Here is a 25,592-nt window from a genome sequence, read left to right as displayed (position 1 = left end):
CACTGAGTCTCAGTCTAGCGGCCGCTGCTTGGCTGGCCGCTTAGGTGGCGCAGCTGCTGCATGGCTGGCAGACAGCGCCGCACGTAGAGGACGTGCGTAATTGCGCGGCGGCACTTTGAATAATCGGCGAGTCACAACAGGCGTCCTCTTGGGTAAAATATTCCGGAGGTAAAATAGTCCCCCATTCGGATCTCCGGGTGGGGACTACTCAAGAGGACGTTGTTATCAGGAGAAAGAAAACTGGCATTCTACGGATCGGAGCGTGGAATGTCAGATCCCTTAATCGGGCAGGTGGGTTAGAAAATTTGAAAAGGGAAATGGATAGGTTAAAGTTAAATATAGCGGGAATTAGTGAAGTTCGGTGGCAGGAGGAACAAGACTTTTGGTCAGGAGATTACAGGGTTATAAATACAAAATCAAATAGGGGTAATGCAGGAGTAGGTTTAATAATGAATAAAAAAATAGGAGTGTGGGTTAGCTACTACAAACAGCATAGTGAACGCATTATCGTGGCCAAGATAGACACAAAGTCCATGCCTACTACAGTAGTACAAGTTTATATGCCAACTAGCTCTGCAGATGATGAAGAAATTGATGAAATGTATGACGAGATAAAAGAAATTATTCAGGTAGTGAAGGGAGATGAAAATTTAATAGTCATGGGTGACTGGAATTCGTCAGTAGGAAAAGGGAGTGAAGGAAACATAGTAGGTGAATATGGATTGGGGGGAAGAAATGAAAGAGGAAGCCACCTTGTAGAATTTTGCACAGAGCATAACTTAATCATAGCTAACACTTGGTTCAAGAATCATAAAAGAAGGTTGTATACCTGGAAGAATCCTGGAGATACTAAAAGGTATCAGATAGATTATATAATGGTAAGACAGAGTTATAGGAACCAGGTTTTTAATTGTAAGACATTTCCAGGGGCAGATGTGGATTCTGACCACAATCTATTGGTTATGAACTGCAGATTGAAACTGAAGAAACTGCAAAAAGGTGGGAATTTAAGGAGATGGGACCTGGATAAACTGAAAGAACCAGAGGTTGTAGAGAGTTTGAGGGAGAGCATAAGGGAACAATTGACAGGAATGGGGGAAAGAAATACAGTAGAAGAAGAATGGGTAGCTCTGAGGGATGAAGTAGTGAAGGCAGCAGACGATCAAGTAGGTAAAAAGACGAGGGCTAGTAGAAATCCTTGGGTAACAGAAGAAATATTGAATTTAATTGATGAAAGGAGAAAATATAAAAATGCAGTAAATGAAGCAGGCAAAAAGGAATACAAACGTCTCAAAAATGAGATCGACAGGAAGTGCAAAATGGCTAAGCAGGGATGGCTAGAGGACAAATGTAAGGATGTAGAAGCTTGTCTCACTAGGGGTAAGATAGATACTCCCTACAGGAAAATTAAAGAGACCTTTGGAGAGAAGAGAACCAATTGTATGAATATCAAGAGCTCAGATGGAAATCCAGTTCTAAGCAAAGAAGGGAAGGCAGAAAGGTGGATGGAGTATATAGAGGGTTTATACAAGGGCGATGTACTTGAGGACAATATTATGGAAATGGAAGAGGATGTACATGAAGATGAAATAGGAGATAAGATACTGCGTAAAGAGTTTGACAGAGCACTGAAAGACCTGAGTCGAAACAAGGCCCTGGGAGTAGACAACATTCCATTAGAACTACTGATGGCCTTTGGAGAGCCAGTCCTGACAAAACTCTACAATCTGGTGAGCAAGATGTATGAGACAGGCGAAATACCCACAGACTTCAAGAAGAATATAATTATTCCAGTCCCAAAGAAAGCAAGTGTTGACAGATGTGAAAATTACCGAACTATCAGTTTAATAAGTCACAGCTGCAAAATACTAATGTGAATTCTTTACAGACGAATGGAAAAACTGGTAGAAGCGGACCTCAGGGAATATCAGTTTGGATTCCGTAGAAATGTTGGAACACGTGAGGCAATACTAACCTTACGACTTATCTTAGAAGAAAGATTAAGAAAAGGCAAACCTACGTTTCTAGCATTTGTAGACTTAGAGAAAGCTTTTGACAATGTTAACTGGAATACTCTCTTTCAAATTCTATAGGTGGCAGGGGTAAAATACAGGGAGCGAAAGGCTATTTACAATTTGTACAGAAACCAGATGGCAGTTATAAGAGTCGAGGGGCATGAAAGGGAAGCAGTGGTTGGGAAAGGAGTGAGACAGGGTCGTAGCCTCTCCCCGATGTTATTCAATCTGTATATTGAGCAAGCAGTAAAGGAAACAAAAGAAAAATTCGGAGTAGGTATTAAAATTCATGGAGAAGAAGTAAAAACTTTGAGGTTCGCCGATGACATTGTAATTCTGTCAGAGACAGCAAAGGACTTGGAAGAGCAGTTGAACGGAATGGACAGTGTCTTGAAAGGAGGATATAAGATGAACATCAACAAAACCAAAACGAGGATAATGGAATGTAGTCAAATTAAATCGGGTGATGCTGAGGGGATTAGATTAGGAAATGAGACACTTAAAGTAGTAAAGGAGTTTTGCTATTTAGGGAGTAAAATAACTGATGATGGTCGAAGTAGAGAGGATATAAAATGTAGACTGGCAATGGCAAGGAAATCGTTTCTGAAGAAGAGAAGTTTGTTAACATCGAGTATAGATTTAAGTGTCAGGAAGTCATTTCTGAAAGTATTTGTATGGAGTGTAGCCATGTATGGAAGTGAAACATGGACGATAACCAGTTTGGACAAGAAGAGAATAGAAGCTTTCGAAATGTGGTGCTACAGAAGAATGCTGAAGATAAGGTGGGTAGATCACGTAACTAATGAGGAGGTATTGAATAGGATTGGGGAGAAGAGAAGTTTGTGGCACAACTTGACTAGAAGAAGGGATCGGTTTGTAGTACATGTTTTGAGGGATCAAGGGATCACAAATTTAGCATTGGAGGGCAGCGTGGAGGGTAAAAATCGTAGAGGGAGACCAAGAGATCAATACACTAAGCAGATTCAGAAGGATGTAGGTTGCAGTAGGTACTGGGTGATGAAGAAGCTTGTACAGGATAGAGTAGCATGGAGAGCTGCATCAAACCAGTCTCAGGACTGAAGACCACAACAACAACAACAACAACATAGGGCCAGCAAGGCTTAATATCTCTGCAGGGGACTTCCAACGACTTGTTGAGTCCATGCCACACTGAGTTGCTGCACAACACCAGGCAAAAAGAGATCTGACGCAGTATTAGGAGGTATCCCATGACTTTTGTCACCTCAGTGTATCATATATAACAATAAGCTCTGAATTAATAACATTCTATGACTTCGAACAGTAACATATTCTCACCTTGAACACAGAATTTTACATTTTTTTGTGATTTTTCTACACCAGGTTATCTTATTTCATGAGAAACAGCTGCAGCCCACTGCCCACATCATCAAATATCCAGGGGTATTGTAGCTGGTTTAAGCTTCAACCAGTCATAGGGGGGGGTGTCACAACAGACGGCTAGTGTAAAAGGACTCTACTGCTACCAACCATATACAGTTCCAAACAGCGATAGCTCAGGGAAAAATCACCTAATAAAAGTTGAGTTATTAATAAAATAGCAGACTTTGATAGGAATGTAAAGAAAGACAGGATAATAGTTCTGCTTAGTAAGTGCAACAAGAAACAGATATCAGACTACTTGAGCAATCAATATCAAACATTCATTTCTGATGCTAAAAATGTTGAGTATAAATGGTCAAATGTTCAAGAGTGTTGCACCATAAACCGTAAGAAGGTACATACTGAGCAAACAAAAACTGAATGAAACCAAAATTAGACAATGGAGAGCCAGTTTTGAAAAGTTCAAAAAATTCAAAGTAAAGTTCTGTCTACATTAAGAAGTTCTGGTCCTATGTCAAATCAATTAGTTGATCAAAGCAAACTATCCAGACAATCAATGATCGCAACAGCATCAAAACAGAGATGATGATGAAATTCTAAATTCCCTTTTCAAAACTTCTTTCACTGAGGAAGAGTGCACTGAAATTCCTCCGTCAAATAACTGCATGAACTCCAAAATGAAAGATATCAAAGTACGTGACCATGGGATAGAAAATTAACCAAAATAATTTAACAGTGGAAAAGTGACTGGACCTGGTGGAATATCTACAGGGCATTAAAAAACTGTTATTGTTGTGGTCTTCAGTCCTGAGACTGGCTTGATGCAGCTCTCCATGCTACTCTATCCTGTGCAAGCTTCTTCATCTCCCAGTACCCACTGCAACCTACATCCTTCTGAATCTGCTTAGTGTAGTCATCTCTTGGTCTCCCTCTATGATTTTTACCCTCCACGCTGCCCTCCAATGCTAAATTTGTGATCCCTTGATGCCTCAGAACATGTCCTACCAACCGGTCCCTTCGTCTTGTCAATTGTGCCACAAACTTCTCTTCTCCCCAATTCTATTCAATACCTCCTCATTAGTTACGTGATCTACCCATCTAATCTTCAGCATTCTTCTGTAGCACTACATTTCGAAAGCTTCTATTCTCTTCTTGTCCAAACTATTTATCGTCCATGTTTCACTTCCATACATGGCTACTCTCCATACAAATACTTTCAGAAACGATTTCCTGATACTTAAATCTATACTCGATGTCAACAAATTTCTCTTCTTCAGAAACGCTTTTCTTGCCATTGCCAGTCTACATTTTATATCCTCTCTACTTCGACCATCATCAGTTATTTTGCTCCCCAAATAGCAAAAATCCTTTACTACTTTAAGTGTCTCATTTCCTAATCTAATTCCCTCAGCATCACCCGCCTTAATTCGACTACATTCCATTATCCTCATTTCGCTTTTGTTGATGTTCATCTTATATCCTCCTTTCAAGACACTGTCCATTCCGTTCAACTGCTCTTCCAAGTCCTTTGCTGTCTCTGACAGAATTACAATGTCATCGACGAACCTCAAAGTTTTTATTTCTTCTCCATGAATTTTAATACCTACTCCCAATTTTTCTTTTGTTTCCTTTACTGCTTGCTCAATATACAGATTGAATAACATCGGGGAGAGGCTACAACCCTGTCTTACTCCCTTCCCAACCACTGCTTCCCTTTCATGTCCCTAGACTCTTGTAACTGCCATCTGGTTTCTGTACAAATTGTAAATAGCCTTTCGCTCCCTGTATTTTACCCCTGCCACGTTTAGAATTTGAAAGAGAGTATTCCAGTCAGCACTGTCAAAAGCTTTCTCTAAGTCTACAAATGCTAGAAACATAGATTTGCCTTTCCTTAATCTTTCTTCTAAGATAAGTCCTAAGGTCAGATTGCCTCACCTGTCCCAACATTTCTATGGAATCCAAACTGATCTTCCCCGAGGTCCGCTTCTACCAGTTTTTCCCTTCCTCTCTAAAGAATTCACGTTAGTATTTTGCACCTGTGACTTATTAAATTGATAGTTCAGTAATTTTCACATCTGTCGACACCTGCTTTCTTTGGGACTGGAATTATTATATTCTTCTTGAAGTCTGAGGGTATTTTGCCTGTCTTATACATCTTGCTCACCTGATGGTAGAGTTTTGTCATGAATGGCTCTCCCAAGGCCATCAGTAGTTCTAATGGAATGTTGTCTACTCCCGGGGCCTTGTTTCGACTCAGGTCTTTCAGTGCTCTGTCAAACTCTTCACGCAGTATCATATCTCCCATTTCATGTTCATCTACATCCTCTTTCTTTTCCATAATATTGTCCTCAAGTACATCACCCTCTATATACTCCTTCCACCTGTCTGCTTTCCCTTATTTGCTTAGAACTGGGTTTCCATCTGAGCTCTTGATATTCATACAAGAGGCTCTCTTTTCTCCAAAGGTCTCTTTAATTTACCTGCAGACAGTATCTATCTTACCCCTAGTGAGATAAGACTCTGCATCCTTACATTTATCCTCTAGCCACCCCTGCTTAGCCATTTTGCACTTCCTGTTGATCTCATTTTTGAGACGTTTGTATTCCTTTTTGCCTATGTATGCAAAATTTTAGAGGAGATAAAGAAAACCTTCCTTTATATGACAAATATGACAGATGCACCGTTTCCCCAATATGGGGCCTTGAAGGATTTGACACTAATAATGTTTGGAGTTGGTGTTCAAACTGTCCTAGTGATGAATATTATTTTAAAGATGTTACTAAAAATGTTGTTAATTTATATTCATGCAAAACTGAAATCTGCGTGCTAATGCTTGTCTACAGCTGGAGTCACAAACAACTGTGATTAAGTTTAGGCTTGTTCTGTGCACTTAAGTTATGCATTCTTGACAACCAATGAGCATTCAGTAGTGTTCTGAGCACTCTGTTGTAAATGTCTTAGCCAATGTGAGAATTAAATGTGACTGTACCAAGTTATTTTCTGAATTTGTCACTTGTCATTGTTGGTGGTGCTGGTAAGCAACAAATTCTACATACGCAAATGAGAGACATAATTTGTAGGATATACACTTTCTTCCAGCACAAGGCACGTATATGCCCGTACTGCAACTGTTGCTTGCAACTAGCAACAATGCAGTCCCAATCCTTGCCTCAACCTGCATCAACTGCCATCATTTGTAATTCGGACCATAACATTCTCAAGACAATCAGATGTTTCACAAATAATGACTGCAGGTTAGCAAAACAGGCCATCAACTCTTCTAGAGTGTCTATCATTGTCTCCTGCACAGGATGCTTCATCTTCCTGGATAAAAATAAATCCTTTGTAGTGAGGCAAAATCTCAAAAATAATACTCATCTTGCAGCAGTCTGAATAGTGTCTCTGAACATCATTAGTTTCAAAACCTTAAGCGACACCCAGTGGGGAAACAATGCGACATTTTTCCCGCATGAAAAAAGTGTTTCTTGTTATCTCCTCTGAACACTAAAATTTTATGTACATATCTTTTTTCCACTATGTATATGTTTCTACACAGAAATTGAAAATAAACTGCACCTCTTCTAACAGCCATCTACCATAGTTTGTTGGAGGGAGTAAAGCAGTCCATGTGATTGGAAAAATGCATCAGCCATTCCCAATTTTAATAAAGGTCATCAAATAAACAAACACAACTATATCAGAGATGTCACTCCGTTGCAGAATTTTGGAACATGTTTTATGCTTCTGTATTATGACCTTTCTGGGGACATAAATGCACATGGATTCCACAAACAGTGTATGTTTGTTCATGGAACTTAGAAGCCAGCAGATATAGTGCAGGCAGAATACCAGGGCTGGTAGATGCACAGATGACAGGGCATGCATGGTGAGAATGATAGTGGTGGGGGCTGCTGGCAGACACTGTAGGGGAAATGCAGAGCACTGGAGGAGAAGTGCCATTCCAAACTGAAGCTGCACTCACATTTTTTGTAAATATTAAGCAGGGCCCCTTCACACCTACATTTGCATGGTGACCATTGAAAAAGGTCTGTCACCTCCTCTTTGGTTAGTATGTAATAAGAATTCTGTTGAAAATGCAATTTATTTTCACCTGGTATGTTAACCATTTGTAATTTTTGGAGTAGTGTCACGAGTGGGGAATTTTGAGTCAAACTTACACATTACTCTTGTTGCCATGATAAAATGTGCTTCTTTTGCCAAAACTCAGCAGAGTTTACAGTCTCACCTCACTAAAATGTTGTGCAGATGCAGTTTATTAAGTGAGAAACTGACGAAAATTAAGGTCAGTATCTTATGAAAAAGCAAATCCTCAGAACAAAATAAATGTTTAATGACTTCACTTATGTTGTTCCACAGCATTCCCGCAATTGCCCTTAAAAATTACATTCATCCATCAGAAAAGTCTATAGTTAGTGGAATAACACGGTAGATAATGAAGTTTTGCATAATAACCATACGGGAAAATACTCTCCTCTTTGTGTGCCACCATTTGCCAAAATGTAAAAGGAACTTTGGAAATACCCCAAGGAATTGTTATATGATCATTATTATTCATAAAATATACAAATAATCCAATTGATAATATAGGAAGCTCCATAAGAGTGTTCACAAATTATGCTGTTGTATACACAGAACTTGCAACATTAGAAAATTGTGGCAAAATAAAACAAGACTTGCAGAGGATTTACATGTGATGCAGAAATTAGCAGTTGACATTTTACATGAACACATGTAACATGTTGCACTTAAATAGGTGGAAAGACCTGTCGATTACATGATCGACAAACTGTCATTGGCAGCAGTTAAATCCATTTAATATTTGGAAGTATGTGTATGGAGCATTTCAAAATGTAATGATGAAAGACACATGATGTCCTGAGACTCAATTGATGAATCCTCAGGATGTGTAGTGCACCCATGAAGCAGGTAGCTTGAATATTTTTCCTCAGCCTGCAATTCTTATCAGGAAGGATTGTTAAGTGGCACTGAGGAGATCTAAAGATGAGCAGCATGTTTCATCACAGTTTTATTTTGTAAACATGAAAGTGTGTCATGGAGATGCTTATGAACTAAAATGGCACACACTGTGACAGAGGTGTGCATTACAATGTAGTTTACTACCAAAATTCTGAGAGTGTATATTGCTTTCTCCTATGTGTATTTTGCAGAAAGACCATGAAGGCAAGATTAGAGAAGGCTTACCAATAATCATTCTTCCTGTGAGCCATTAATGACAGGAGCAGAAAATATCAAAAGACAGTGGTACACAAAGTACCCTCTGTCACAAATCATAAGGTGGCTTGCAGAGTGTATACATAGCTGTCAATGTAGATGTAAAAGAAATGACAGGACACATCACAAAGAGACAACATAAGAAAATTCAGGTAGCAAATCTTTATAAAAAGTGGGTGATTTCTGTACATACAAAAGAAAAGGAAGCAAAATTATGAACTTAATGAACATTTTATGACAGACTGACACACAGGAGAGCCTTGGAAGACTCACATTTACAAATTACTTCATTTCATTACAGTATTATATTGGCAAAGTGGTTCCATTTCATTCACAAAATAATGTGCAAGATACAGTGTGCAAGTATAAAGGAAGAGAGAGGATATGAGACATTGTCACACACAAAAATATTTTGGAAGTGTATATGTCACAGCTAATGAAAATCTGAATCAGTACAGGAACACACATTTTTTGCAAATAATGGCTTTACTCATCAGTTATCTGACCATGCCTTCAGGATAACTAACTTTCATTGTCACTTATGTTTCCTCCTATTATATCCCAAGAAGTACAAATAAGCTCAAAATCTACTGCAATGCATCTTCATTCGCTATTATTATGTAACTTTGGTAACGTTCAGGTTTCATTATCATCTTCATTACTGAGACACAACATTTTATATGGGAATCATAGACAATGTGCGTTCATTCATGGATGCACATGCACCTGTATTTGCCTCCTCTACCACGTACACATATAACGACATATTTTAAAGATTTCCATATATCTCATTACAATTCCAAAACCCACAAAAAAAAAAAAAAAAAAAAATTTGTTGATGAAGTGGCACTTGTGCCTCAACATTACTAAAACTTGTCTGAATGTGAGAGAAAGTTTTTGAGACTTTGATTCCAGTTTGTATGCCTCAAAAGTCTGAACAGAACAGTGTGCACAAAGGCAAATGCTTTTCCTTTACTACCACCAATCAACTGATGAACAACTGTAGAAAATGTAGCTAATTTTGTAGTACAGTGAAGGATCTGAATCGAAGTTTCTATAGGTTTTAATTAATGAAGACTAAGCAGTAACTTCCAAAATTAATTTGTCACTCTGCAGCAGAATGTGCACTGATGTGAAGCTTCCTGGCAGATTCAAACTGTGTGCCAGACTATGACTGTGCAAGTGCTCTACCAACTGAGCTGTCCAAGCATGACTCACAAGCCATCCTCACAGCCTTACTTCTGCCAGTACCGCGAAAGGCGAAGGTCCCTTGTTCATGTCCCTATCTGGCACACACTTTCAATCTGCCAAAATATTTCAAAGCAGTAACTCGTTTTCAAGATGTTTGATCATGAATTTATTTGGCTATTGTAGACAAAATGGAATTAATTTAATACAATGACACTAAAGTTCCATATTTTCAAGATACAAAGGAATAATTCGACATTAGAAGAAATGGTTGTTTCATCCAATGTTAGAACTGTACATCATTGCAGAAAGAAGTATTACTTTCAATACTAAGTGACATACTCAGAACAAATCAAGAAATATGCAATGTGTTAATCATATTGTATCTGTCTTTACCCTAACCCTAACACAAGTGAAGTATTGTTAATACAATAATACAATCGAATTCTGATACATTTTCAAAAAATTATAATAAAAAAGATAGTAAGCTTAGGAGTAATATATAAAGAAAGAAATGCAACTTCCATTTGCAGAATTATACCTTTTGTGGCAGCAGATGCAGTTTTGGAGAACAAAGGTAGCCCTACAGTGTACCCAAAGCCAGGGAAACAAAGGCCTACTGACAATCCAGTTTTCTACAAAGTTTCTCATCCCAATCTGTTCTCTCCGCCAATAGAAACAGAAGGTAAGTGCTTCATAAATGTCTTTGCAGAAAGATATAAGAGGAAAGGTTTAAGTCAACATGTTGCTAAGAACTAAAGTTTAATTCTGCTGACAGCTAATGCGAATAGAAGCGACATCACATAAAGATTGTAATATTAAATCTAAAAGTCTAAATATGAGGCAGTGTGGACCGTAAGGGCCCAAAGAAAACAAACAAAGTTTTGAGAAAAATAAATATTTGTGAAAATCAAATTAACAGACAAAACCACCTGTCTCATAGGTTTCAATTGTTTCTAAACCAAATCTCAGTATCTTATACTTCCAATGAAAAACTAATGACCACTTTATGTTATGAAGTATTAATTAACACTTAAAACTATATTTATTATTAATGTTAATTCACAAAATTTCCATGTATAGGCTAGTGACAATAGTAACTTTTGAGAGTTGTAAAGTTTGTTATTGATGTGAAACTAGAATCAGAACATAAAGAACTGATACTAAATGCATCACACACATGGTGATGATCTATTCCAAAACTTCACAATCCTCATTAACATAGTTTTTATTAAGAACATTCTGTGGCTTTAAGTTCAAATAAAATTACCAATACACCTCTGATTATGAAGTGTTACTACTATGTACACGATGTAGACATTATATTGTCACCCTAGATAACAAGGGAGCAGGACAGACCAACAAAAATATGCCTTGTGCTTTCAGCCCATAAGGTAATGAATATCTGAGAAACTGAGGAGAGAGTTTTTTGATAATGTGATACATACAATGTGGGATGCAGATAAAGATGATCGGATGTCACGAGCATACACATATGCTACAATCTCAAAATCAATGACAGTGTGCTTAAGGCCCTTATAGTTCTCATTGCCTCAAATATTTCTGTAGTTGCTGCTAAAAATGGTGTAGGATGAAATTAAGTTAACTGGCCCAGTTTTTGCTTTTTTATTTTTTGCAATTGCACTTTTCATAACAGATAAATATTCAACACATCATAGTACTGAGTGTAAAGTAATGAATGTCTGAAAAATTTTAAGGTCCAAATTTAAATGTCAACAAAAGTAGAGAACAAAATGTAACATAGTTGCATAGTAGCAAGTGGTCCAGTCAACCTCCCACAGAAGGTTAACTAAGTCAGGCAGTTGCATTAATTGCATTGTTGTCATGAAATAGTTTACATTCATGATAGATATCAATGCAATCAATGACTGCAGCCTGTCAGATACAATATACTGACACACAAATAGCAAACAATAGAGTGATAACAGCACACTAAAGGCTAATAAATTTCTAATACAAGGTGAAGTCATTATGAACACAAAGAAAAAGCAAACACTTGTGTAATCACACTGATCTTACTTGAACTAATTTATATAATTTCAATACATCACTCTCTGGTACAAATATTCATTCATATGCTGACACAAATTTCATAGTTCCTGTCAAACTAGAGTGAGAAGACTTATATGCCATATTTTAGGACTTGCAAAACATTCTAGATCTACATCTACACACAAACTATGCAAATCACTGTGAAGTGCATGGCAGAGGGCACTTAGCTGAGTGTCACATGTGGGGGTTTCTTCCTGCCCAAATCACATGCAGAGCATGTGAAAAGGATAGCTTAAATGCCTCTGTGCATGCTGTAATTAGTCTATAATCTGTTGTCTTCACAATCCACGTGGGAGCAACATGAACAGAGCTGAAGAACATTTCTAGAAACTTCGTAAGTAGGCTTTCGCAGGATAACTGGTGTCTCCTCAAGAGTATATCAATTCAGGTTTTTCAATGTTTCTGTGATGCTCTCTCACAAGTTAAGCAAACCTGTGACTATTTCTGCCTTCCTTCTTTGTATACATTCAGTAGCCCCTGATACTTCTATCTGGTATGGGTCCAATTCACGAGTAGATGGGAAATGCAAGGGAATTGTAAGCAGTCTCCATCATACACCAACTCCATTTTCCCAGTATCCTGACAATGAACCAGTGCCTGCTACCTGTCTTAACCACAACTGAGCCTATGTGATCACTCCATTTCATATCCTTGAAAACTACGCACCTGTACAATTTGACCAACTGCAGCTGACTCATTGATGTCATAATCATAGGATTCTGTGTTTATTTTTTCGTTTTGAGAACTGAATGATTTTATTTTCTGAACAACCCCCCTCCCCAGTTCTTCATTATAGGTAGTGCCGCACAATTTTCGAAACGTCTGAGGTTCTTATTAACATTGTCTGCCAAGTCATTTATATACAACACGAACAGTAAGAGTCTCAATACAATTCCCTTGGGCATGCCTAAAGTTCATTCTACTTCTGTCCATGACTTTCCACCTGAGGTAATTCCCTACCAAGAAATCCTCATTAGTCACAAATTTTGTTTTTTCACACCATATGATTGTACTTTTCTTATAAATACTGGTCTGTTAACCAGTCAAATGCTTTTTGGAAGTAAGAAAATACTGCATTCTCCTGACTGCCATGATCTATCACTTTCATGTTGTCATGTGAAAATCCATGCTGGTTGGCATGAGGAGCTTTCTGTTTGAGACACTGCAGTACATCTGTGTTCAGGATAGATTGAAATATTCTAAAACAGATAAACATTAATGAGATTGGATGGTAGTTTTGTGGATCACTTATGCTAGTCTTCTAGTAGACAAGCATGTAAGTATCCATAGTATGTTATGATTAGTATGAGAAGTAACTCAGCTTCAAATTTTGTATAGAATCCAATGGGTACCCCATCCGGCCCTTGAGCCTTGATTAATTTTAGCTGTTTCTCACACCACTGACACTAAAATATGTATGACTAATCTATGCAGTTGTGTGAGAAACAAACTTGAGCACTATTTCTGTATCTTTCTTAGTAAAAGACTTTTTGAGAATGGAATTCAATATTTCTGTTTTTGCTTTGCTGCCTTCAATTTACATTCCTGTGTCATCCACAAGTGCCGGGGCAGTGACTTTGGTGCCTTCATGTACAACCAGAATTTCTTTGAATTTTTGGAGATGTCTTTTGATACAATTCTGCTATGGCAGTCATTGGAGGCATTGCAGCCAAATGAGTTTCATTTAGCATCTCACTATCTATAGTCTTTGCTGTATCTTTACAAGTTTCTTTTGAAAGGGTGCAGAGAGGCAAACTGCAAAAATTTTTGATGTAGGTTTCTTCACAAAAATATAAGAAACAACAACATCCTTTCACTAATTTTTCTTCAAAGTCACTTTCAACAATTATTAATGACAACTTCTATTAGAGATTCAATTGCAAAAATCTGTCTCTAACTCAGATTTTACAGGAGTTTCAGTACCATAATTACACTATTGTCTTGCGCCTCCATTAGCATGTCTTGTAGTGCAAGTTTCTGAGGCTCTCCTAGGCAGTCCATTTCATGTTGGTGGCTCCATGCAGCACCTGCTCTGATGTAAGGCTATCTGCAAATAAATTCCAACCACTGCGTACCATACAAGGAGTATCTCAAGCAAATAATAAACTACAAAACAAGTATTTGAAGTAACACAGGATATCCTACATAAGGAAATGACACATTTCTGTGCTATTTGCACATTATAAACTTTATAATGAAATTAATTGTAGATTTGCTTGCTCACGTATACATATCAAGGGTACAGAAAACTTGCACTTCAAATGCTTACCAGAAAGGTCTTGAATTTATTTCAGCAAAACTTCTGTATCCTCACAAACACCACCCCCCATAAATAAGCACACATTTCTATTTTCTAAGTTCTTTAATTCCAATATGAAGCATACCAGTAAGGATCTTTTTTTTTAACATACAGTATATAATTGAACACAAGTCATATTTGCCTTTCCTTCTCATTTATTATTTAGTATTCTATTCAAAACACTTCTACCATTCTTGGTTTTACTTTAGAAAGCTACTTGCTTATGCATTAGATCACAAGCACATACATTTTTTGTATTATTATTGTTATTATTTCCTTCAAAGTCAAATAACCATATGGACTTTAATGTAGTCAGCTGTATTAATTAATGGAATCAGTTCTTTACTGTCACACCTGACTTATTACAATCTTTCGTTTATTTCAACACCCGATTCTACTGGCCTTATAATGACCTTATCAGAGTCCATTTACAGTAGATTGATGCATAAGTTCACAGTGTTTCTGTTTTCCATATTGGTTTTCCAGCTGCTATAGCTTTATTTATCGATTGCCAGTTTTTATTCATATTTCACTGTTGCTATTGCCATTTTGTCATTTGGAACTAGTGAGTGGAGCTATGGACACTAGAAAATGGAATGCCAAGTGGAGAAAATGACCAACATGTTCCTCCATTTAAGTTCAACAGATGGGTGACAGCAGTGGAGGTAGTCAGAAACATTTGCACTATGTTTGGGGATAATGCCATTTGACAGAGCACAGCAAAAAATGGTTTTCTAATTTTATGGAGTTTCGTTTTGACATTAATAGCTCTCCACATTCTGGAAGACCACCAGGCTTTGATAAAGATCATTACTCCACAATGATCCATGTCAGTGAACTTGAAAACTGGCAAATGTGATGAACTGTTAGCACTCCACCATAATGCAATATCTGCATGCAATGGGGAATGTTAAAAAATCGGGTATATGGGTACCACATCCTATAAGCCAAAATCACAAATAATTAGTGGATGACCATATGTGCATCTCTGCTTGCTCATCATCAGTTGGCTCATGAACACCACCAATCATTCCTATCCTGTATTGTTACTGGTGACTAGCAATGGTTTCCTTATCCAAACATTAAGAAAAGAAAAGAAAGTTTGAGCCCAAACAAAGCAGCAACTCCCTGTACCGAGGTGTACTGCAAACACAAACCAATAACAATGAACAGAAAGACTGTGTGAAGTGATTCTACTCCACGATGATGCCCACTCGCATCCTGCTAAACTGACAAAAGACTCTAAATGAGTTGAATTGGGAAGTAATTCTGCACCCATCTTATTCACTTGATCTTGCACCTTCAGATTTTTGATTTTCCACACTCTGTCGAACAACCTCCAGATGAAAATGCGCTCTGGACATGACTTGACGAGTTCTTTGCCTCATAGACACGTTATTTCTGGTTGCAGAATGAGAAACTTACTGCCCTGTTGACAAACTTGTAAATAGTGAGGAAGAAATTATTACTGTTGATTAAAGTCTTTGTTATGTCTACTTGTTGTGCTATTAAACTTATAGAGAAAGCTGTGAACTTAAGCACCAACTCCTATACAATCCACCATCACTCTTCTTACCCTTTTGTGAAGAATATTTTACCCTTGTTTGGTATTATTCAACTACATTATAGCTAAACTAATCACTCTTAGGAAACTGTATCAATCTAAACATATCATCATTCAGTGCACATTCCTCCTGTACAAAACCCACACCAGTCACAATTACAGCATGTAAAAAACAATACAAGCCATTACCAGATTTTGTCATTTAATAAATTTGACTTAAAAAATCCTGTTATAAAAATTAACAAAATTAAAGTCTAGTAACTTTAGTTCAGAACTTGTAATTTGATAAACACAAAAATTAATTAGAACAGTAGCTTCAATAATATGAGGACAGATTGCTACTCAGCATATAGAGGAGGTGTTGAGTTTCTGATAGGTGCAACATTTAAACTTTTAGGCAAAATAATTTGATCAGACTCAACACAAAACCAATGTTGAATACTGCCTGACTCAGTTCTCCCCTCCATCCAAACGTGATCCACCCCCACTTCCCAAGTTCGCCCTCTGGTAACTTTCCAGAATTTCTTAACCTTGAACCTTGCCTCAGCATCATTTCCCAAATCCGTCAACATGCAAGCTAACCTGACATCAGCAGAAAAAACCACAATCCTCCACCTACAAACTATCCTGACCTTCTAATCCTAACTGCTGACAAAGGCTTCTCCACTGTTGTTTAACCATAAGAATTACCTGACAGAAGGACTCCACCAGCTATCAGATTTGTCCAACTACAACTCCATAGAGCTATCCACCCAGGACACCCCATTGTGGCTGGTTATTGTGCCCTACTGAGAGAATATCTACTCTCATAGACCAACACCTTTCAGCCTATTACCCACAACTTATCCTCCTATATAAGAGATACCAACCACTTCCTCCACTGACCCTCCACAGATCCTGTTCCTTTAACCACACTACTAAACACTACCTTTCCAAATGCCTAATGGATTACAAATCCTGGTCACCATGACCGACTATATCCCCATCCACAGTTACTTCAACTTTGAAGGTATCACCTACAAACTAATCCGTGGTATGGCAATGGGCACCATCCTATACCAACCTATTCATGGGCCACGTAGAGATATCTTCCTAACCACCCAGCATCCCAACCCCTCACCTGATTCAAATTCACTGATCCACATTCCTCCAGAATCTCAACCTTCTCCCCCATTCGCTTCACCTGGCCCTCCTCAATGCAACAAGCCACCTTCCTAGATGCTGACCTCTGTCCATATAAAACCTATGAACTACCGGCAATACTTCCACTTTGACAGTGCCACCCATTCCAAATGAAGAAGTTCCTTCCATACAGATTGGCCACCCATGACCATTGCATCTGTAGTGACAGGCAGTCTATCTCAAAACATACCAAGGAAGTCACTAACGCCTACACAGACTGAAATTGCCCTCCCAACCTTGTACAGAAACAGATCTCCTGTGCCTCCCTTCACCAGTCATCCACAACCCTCCAACATCCCATCATATGGCCACACAGGAGCATTTCCCTCATGACTCAGTACCATCCATCACTGGAACAGCTGAATCACATTCTCCACGAGGGTTTCAACTACCTCTTGTCATGCCCTGAATTGAGAAATGTCCTACCCACTATCCTTCTCACACCTCCCACAGTGGTATTCTGCTGCCCACCAAACCTACATAATATCCTCATTCATCCCTACTCCACACCTGCTTCCAACACCTTGTGTCATGGCTCATATTCCTGTAGCAGACCTAGATACACGACCTGTCCCATACATCCTCCCGCCACCACCACCACTACCACCTACTCCTGTCTGCTCACTAGCATCACCTATTTCACCAAAGGCATGGCTACCTGTGCAAGCAGTCACTTGATCTACAAGCTAAGCTGCAACCACTGTGTTGCACTCTCTGTGAGCATTACAACCAACAAGCTGTCTGTCCGCATGAATGGCCACCGACAAACTGTAGCCAAGAAACAGTTGGACCACCGGGTTGCTGAGCTTGCTGCCCTACAAAAGGTTCTTCACTTCAATGACTGCTTCATAGCCTGCACCATCTGGATCCTTCCTACCAACACCAGCTTTTCTGAATTGCGCAGGTGGGAACTCTTCCTGCAGTCGATCCTATGTTTCTGTAACCTGCCTGGCCTCAATCTTTGGTAGTCACCGCCCTTTGCCCACCTATCTCCTTGCCTGTTCGCACTCCAGCACTACACAACCTTGTATTCCACTAATGCACCCACAGTCTTTTTACTTTCTCCTTTCCTGCTCCCTCCAACCACTGTGTCTAACCTTTCATCTGCACTTAGCTGCCTTAGCCTCACCCCTCCATGTCCCTGTATGCTCCCCCAAGCAGCACTTCACTGCCCCCCACCCCTATCCTGCTACCCCTCCCCATCCCCGTACCAGCCTCCTCCTTATCCCCGACACCAGACTGCTTTTCTCATCAAGCGCTGTTGCTCGCAGACAGGTCTCAGCGGTCACTGTGAGTGAGTGAGAGAGAGAGAGAGAGAGAGAGAGAGAGAGAGAGAGGGCTATTTCAGAAGAAGGCTTTTTGGCCAAAAGTTTCTTTGTTTAGCAATTCCCTACAGTTAATAGAAGAAAATAAATGTGGTTATATGCAAAACTTTTGCAAAAATATCTTCTTAAATTGTTCCCTTGTCAAACATTTATTCTCCCAAGTGACCAACTATAGAGTGAATATCCTTGAGATACTTCAATACTCCAAGTTTTGGAACTGAGCATAGGGTCCCTTGTTAACAGTCCATGATACTTGTGGCACATTCTAGACCGTTTAATGTAATTCAATGTCACATCCTCTAATATCTGTAGTCAGTATGTCTGTATCACATCCAGTATTATTTGTTGTCAGTATATGTGTGCATAACATGATGTTAAACGTGTGGTTCCTGAAGAGGGGCAGCAGCCTTTTCAGTAGTTGCAGGGGCAACAGTCTGGATGATTGACTGATCTGGCCTTGTAACATTAACCAAAACGGCTTTGCTAAGCTGGTACTGCGAACGGCTGAAAGCAAGGGGAAACTACAGCAGTAATTTTTCCCGAGGACATGCAGCTTTACTGTATGATTAAATGATGATGGCGTCCTCTTGGGTAAAATATTCCGGAGGTAAAATAGTCCCCCATTCGGATCTCCGGGCGGGGACTACTCAAGAGGATGTCGTTATCAGGAGAAAGAAAACTGACGTTCTACGGATCGGAGCGTGGAATGTCAGATCCCTTAATCAGGCAGGTAGGTTAGAAAATTTAAAAAGGGAAATGGATAAGTTAAAGTTAGATACAGTGGGAATTAGTGAAGTTCGGTGGCAGAAGGAACAAGACTTTTGGTCAGGTGATTACAGGGTTATAAATACAAAATCAAATAGGGGCAATGCAGGAGTAGGTTTAATAATGAATAAAAAAAATAGGAGTGCGGGTAAGCTACTACAAACAGCATAGTGAACGCATTATTGTGGTCAAGATAGACACAAAGCCCATGCCTACTACAGTAGTACAAGTTTATATGCCAACTAGCTCTGCAGATGATGAAGAAATTGATGAAATGTATGACGAGATAAAAGAAATTATTCAGGTAGTGAAGGGAGACGAAAATTTAATAGTCATGGGTGACTGGAATTCGTCAGTAGGAAAAGGGAGAGAAGGAAACATAGTAGGTGAATATGGATTGGGGGGAAGAAATGAAAGAGGAAGCCGCCTTGTAGAATTTTGCACAGAGCATAACTTAATCATAGCTAACACTTGGTTCAAGAATCATAAAAGAAGGTTGTATACCTGGAAGAATCCTGGAGATACTAAAAGGTATCAGATAGATTATATAATGGTAAGACAGAGATTTAGGAACCAGGTTTTAAATTGTAAGACATTTCCAGGGGCAGATGTGGATTCTGACCACAATCTATTGGTTATGAACTGCAGATTGAAACTGAAGATACTGCAAAAAGTTGGGAATTTAAGGAGATGGGACCTGGATAAACTGAAAGAACCAGAGGTTGTAGAGAGTTTGAGGGAGAGCATAAGGGAACAATTGACAGGAATGGGGGAAAGAAATACAGTAGAAGAAGAATGGGTAGCTCTGAGGGATGAAGTAGTGAAGGCAGCAGACGATCAAGTAGGTAAAAAAACGAGGGCTAATAGAAATCCTTGGGTAACAGAAGAAATATTGAATTTAATTGATGAAAGGAGAAAATATAAAAATGCAGTAAATGAAGCAGGCAAAAAGGAATACAAACGTCTCAAAAATGAGATCGACAGAAAGTGCAAAGTGGCTAAGCAGGGATGGCTAGAGGACAAATGTAAGGGTGTAGAGGCTTGTCTCACTAGGGGTAAGATAGATACTGCCTACAGGAAAATTAAAGAGACCTTTGAAGAGAAGAGAACCACCTGTATGAATATCAAGAGCTCAGATGGCAATCCAGTTCTAAGCAAAGAAGGGAAAGCAGAAAGGTGGAAGGAGTATATAGAGGGTTTATACAAGGGCGATGTACTTGAGGACAATATTATGGAAATGGAAGAGGATGTAGATGAAGATGAAATGGGAGATAAGATACTGCGTGAAGAGTTCGACAGAGCACTGGAAGACCTAAGTCGAAACAAGGCCCCGGGAGTAGACAACATTCCATTAGAACTACTAATGGCCTTGGGAGAGCCATTCATGACAAAACTCTACCATCTGGTGAGCAAGATGTATGAGACAGGCGAAATACCCACAGACTTCAAGAAGAATATAATAATTCCAATCCCAAAGAAAGCAAGTGTTGACAGATGTGAAAATTACCGAATTATCAGTTTAATAAGTCACAGCTGCAAAATACTAATGCGAATTCTTTACAGACGAATGGAAAAACTGGTAGAAGCGGACCTCGGGGAAGATCAGTTTGGATTCCGTAGAAATGTTGGAACACGTGAGGCAATACTGACCTTATGACTTATCTTAGAAGAAAGATTAAGAAAAGGCAAACCTACGTTTCTAGCATTTGTAGACTTAGAGAAAGCTTTTGACAACGTTAACTGGAATACTCTCTTTCAAATTCTAAAGGTGGCAGGGGTAAAATACAGGGAGCGAAAGGCTATTTACAATTTGTACAGAAACCAGATGGCAGTTACAAGAGTCTAGGGACATGAAAGGGAAGCAGTGGTTGGGAAGGGAGTAAGACAGGGTTGTAGCCTCTCCCCGATGTTATTCAATCTGTATATTGAGCAAGCAGTAAAGGTAACAAAAGAAAAATTCAGAGTAGGTATTAAAATTCATGGAGAAGAAATAAAAACTTTGAGGTTTGTCGATAACATTGTAATTCTGTCAGAGACAGCAAAGGACTTGGAAGAGCAGTTGAACGGAATGGACAGTGTCTTGAAAGGAGGATATAAGATGAACATCAACAAAAGCAAAACAAGGATAATGGAATGTAGTCAAATTAAATCGGGTGATGCTGAGGGAATTAAATTAGGAAATGAGACACTTAAAGTAGTAAAGGAATTTTGCTATTTAGGGAGTAAAATAACTGATGATGGTCGAAGTAGAGAGGATATAAAATGTAGACTGGCAATGGCAAGGAAATCGTTTCTGAAGAAGAGAAATTTGTTACCATCGAGTATAGATTTAAGTGTCAGGAAGTCGTTTCTGAAAATATTTGTATGGAGTGTAGCCATGTATGGAAGTGAAACATGGACGATAACTAGTTTGGACAAGAAGAGAATAGAAGCTTTCGAAATGTGGTGCTACAGAAAAATGCTGAAGATAAGGTGGGTAGATCACGTTACTAATGAGGAGGTATTGAATAGGATTGGGGAGAAGAGAAGTTTGTGGCACAACTTGACTAGAAGAAGGGATTGGTTGGTAGGACATGTTTTGAGGCATCAAGGGATCACAAATTTAGCATTGGAGGGCAGCGTGGAGGGTAAAAATTGTAGAGGGAGACCAAGAGATGACTACACTAAGCAGATTCAGAAGGATGTAGGTTGCAGTAGGCACTGGGAGATGAAGAAGCTTGCGCAGGATAGAGTAGCATGGAGAGCTGCATCAAACCAGTCTCAGGACTGAAGACCACAACAACAACAAACATGATGTATGAGGTCAGTGGGGATGTATGCCATTCTTCCCCAGCCACGAGGCCAAGGAACAATTTGGTTCATAATCACAAGATCGCAAAGGCTTTCTAGTAATCATTAAATGTAAAATATTATATAAACTGAAGTAAATACTTTCACTTTTTGTCATGTGCTTAAATTATCACCATTTTCTTTACTGGGTTTAGCACATCCTTAACTACGTTTCTTTATGTCCATGTCATTTTGTGCCCAAAATACAAATAATCTAGAATGAATATTCCTTCTGCAGTGGAGTGTGCACTGTCATGAAACTTCCTGGCAGATTAAAACTGTATCCTGGAATGGAGCTCAAACCTGGGGCTTTATCCTTACACAGGCAAGTGCTCTATCAAACCAAGCTATCTGAGCATGATGCTCTATCCGCCCTCACAGCTTCACTCATCTCTTACGTTACAAACCTCACAGAAATTCTCCTGGGAAACCTGCAGGACCAGCACTCCTGGAAGTAAGGAGCACTTGCCCCTGAACAGCATAGATCCCGGATTCAACTCCCGGTTCAGCACACAGTTTTAATCGGCCAGGAAGTTTCATAAACCATTTAACTGTATGTAGCTAATGGCCTTGTCACATTGGATACAGTGGTCATCAAAGTTAAGTAACACCGTGTCCAGTTAACAATTAGATGGGTGACCACTTGGGTATATCAGGAGCCATTGTCTCAAGGACACACAAGTCATTGAAGTGGCTTCCAATTGAAAGACTTACCCCAGACCACTGAGCCATACAACATTATCATAATCAAGAATGGCTCTGAGCACTATGGGACTTAACATCTGTGGTCATCAGTCCCCTAGAACTTAGAACTACTTAAACCTAACTAACCTAAGGACATCACACACATCCATGCCCGAGGCAGGATTCGAACCTGCGACCGTAGCAGTCGTGCGGTTCCGGACTGCGCGCCTAGAACGGCTAGACCACCGCGGCCGGCTTATCATAATCATTATTACTTTACATTTATCTCACATCTTGTTGTTGTTGTTGTTGTTGTGGTCTTCAGTCCTGAGACTGGTTTGATGCAGCTCTCCATGCTACTCTATCCTGTACAAGCTTCTTCATCACCCAGTACCTACTGCAACCTACATCCTTCTGAATCTGCTTAGTGTAGTCATCTCTTGGTCTCCCTCTACGATTTTTACCCTCCACGCTGCCCTCCAATGCTAAATTTGTGATCCCTTGATGCCTCAAAACATGTCCTACCAACCGATCCCTTCTGCTAGTCAAGTTGTGCCACAAACTTCTCTTCTCCCCAATCCTATTCAATACCTCCTCATTAGTTACGTGATCTACCCATCTAATCTTCAGCATTCTTCTCTAGCACCACATTTCGAAAGCTTCTATTCTCTTCTTGTCCAAACTAGTTATCGTCCATGTTTCACTTCCATATATGGCTACACTCCACACAAATATTTTCAGAAACGACTTCCTGACACTTAAATCTATACTCGATGTTAACAAATTTCTCTTCTTCAGAAACGATTTCCTTGCCATTGCCAGTCTACATTTTATATCCTCTCTACTTCGACCATCATCAGTTATTTTACTCCCTAAATAGCAAAACTCCTTTACTACTTTAAGTGTCTCATTTCCTAATCTAATCCCCTCAGCATCACCCGATTTAATTTGACTACATTCCATTATCCTCGTTTTGCTTTTGTTGATGTTCATCTTATATCCTCCTTTCAAGACACTGTCCATTCCGTTCAACTGCTCTTCCAAGTCCTTTGCTGTCTCTGACAGAATTACAGTGTCATCGGCGAACCTCAAAGTTTTTACTTCTTCTCCATGAATTTTAATACCTACTCCGAATTTTTCTTTTGTTTCCTTTACTGCTTGCTCAATATACAGATTGAATAACATCGGGGAGAGGCTACAACCCTGTCTCACTCCTTTCCCAACCACTGCTTCCCTTTCGTGCCCCTCGACTTATAACTGCCATCTGGTTTCTGTACAAATTGTAAATAGCCTTTCGATCCCTGTATTTTACCCCTGCCACCTTCAGAATTTGAAAGAGAGTATTCCAGTTAACGTTGTCAAAAGCTTTCTCTAAGTCTACAAATGCTAGAAACGTAGGTTTGCCTTATCTTAATCTTTCTTCTAAGATAAGTCGTAAGGTTAGTATTGCCTCACCTGTTCCAACATTTCTACGGAATCCAAACTGATCTTCCCCGAGGTCCGCTTCTACCAGTTTTTCCATTCGTCTGTAAAGAATTCGCGTTAGTATTTTGCAGCTGTGACTTATTAAACTGATAGTTCGGTAATTTTCACATCTGTCAACATCTGCTTTCTTTGGGATTGGAATAATTATATTCTTCTTGAAGTCTGTGGGTATTTCTCACATCTTACATATTAAAATTGTAAGTAATTATCAACCCATGAGTCTTGTGTAAAATAACTCTTATCATAACTGTTACGTAATGAGGTTTCAACCTCAACCTCTACACCAGTAACATAATAAAGCAACTTTTCAGAAGCAATTGAAGATGGAAAATTCTCAGTAGTCACAGCAGATAACAACTTATCTATCAAATCTCTATTACAAGTAGTTTTTCCACTACCAGAGGACAACACACTAGCTTTTAATTCTCCAACTGTGAAGCCATTTTATTTTTAAATACTGTAAACATTTCTGCATTCTAAATTTTTACACTTGTCAAAATTATCATTTGCCTCTATTAATTATTGCTCTACTGTTTGCGTTTTATGCACTGGAGTATCCTGCACTGAACTAGTAGTATCTAAATGATCAATGTTGCACTCTAATGATTCTTCATTCACATCTACTGAAATATCAATTTTCCTATTTTAATCTTATCTTCAGAATAACTTTCAATAAGTGTCAATAATGATTAATGGATACTAAGCCCATACTAATTGAGATTTTACAGAATTTTGATATCGTCATCATGTACACTACCATCTTGTGCCTTCATTAGCATGTCTCATAATGCAAGGTTCTGAGGCCCTCCTAGGCAGCCTGTCTCATGTCGGTAGCTCCATGCAGCACCTGCTCTGATGTAAAGATGTCTACACAGAGTATCTTAAACATAGAAATTATGTAATTCTGCGGTATTTAAACAGGTGAACCTAGTCATTGGTGGGGTGGTTTGTGTGCGTCAGCGATACAGATTAGGTGCAACCATAACAGAGTGACATCTAGTGAGAGGCCAGACAAATGTGTGGCTCCTGAAGAGGGGCAGCAGCATTTTCAGTAGTTGCCAGGGGCTACAGGCTGGATGATTGACTGATCTGGCCCTGTAACATCAACCAAAATGGCCTCTCTGTGCTGGTACTGCGAATGGCTGAAAGCAAGGGGAAACTGCAGCTGTGAATTTTCCCGAGGGTATCAGCTCTACTGTATGGTTAAATGATGATGGCGTCCTCTTGGGTAACATGCAGGGTGTCCCAACAAGAATGACCTGCTTTTAACTTGAGACAAATGTCACTAGATAACTGAAACAGCACTAGATGTAATCGGCATGGTCTAGAGTTTCAGAAAAAATCCGCTAGATGTCGCTATGAGTGCTGACCTGGAGTGTGCAGCCAGTCTTGTGCAATATGGCGTCCGCACAACAGAACACATATTGTGTTACTGAATTTAGTTGTACTCAATCAGAGATTGCAGTTCAGTGGGCGTTTCATATTTGATTTTGTGCTAAACCACCATCACCAAAGAACATTCGACAGTGGTATAAACAGTTTGAAGAAACATGGTGCCTCTGTAAAGG

At 39.2% G+C, this 25,592-nt stretch overlaps 1 protein-coding gene across 2 annotated transcripts in view; it reads left to right on the top strand.

The window, feature by feature from the left end:
- The window catches only part of LOC124601977, a 447,674-nt gene that overhangs the window by 354,481 nt on the left and 67,601 nt on the right, over positions 1-25,592 (top strand). For both annotated transcript variants that reach the window (XM_047136288.1, XM_047136287.1), the window contains one exon: positions 10,352-10,503. In XM_047136288.1, coding sequence (XP_046992244.1) covers positions 10,352-10,503 — 152 coding nt within the window. The remainder of the gene's footprint in view (positions 1-10,351; positions 10,504-25,592) is intronic.

This window comes from Schistocerca americana, chromosome 1 (assembly GCF_021461395.2).
Source record: "Schistocerca americana isolate TAMUIC-IGC-003095 chromosome 1, iqSchAmer2.1, whole genome shotgun sequence".
Lineage (NCBI taxonomy): Eukaryota > Metazoa > Arthropoda > Insecta > Orthoptera > Acrididae > Schistocerca > Schistocerca americana.
Note: the sequence above shows the minus strand (reverse complement) of the source record. Positions and strands in the feature narration are given on the sequence as shown.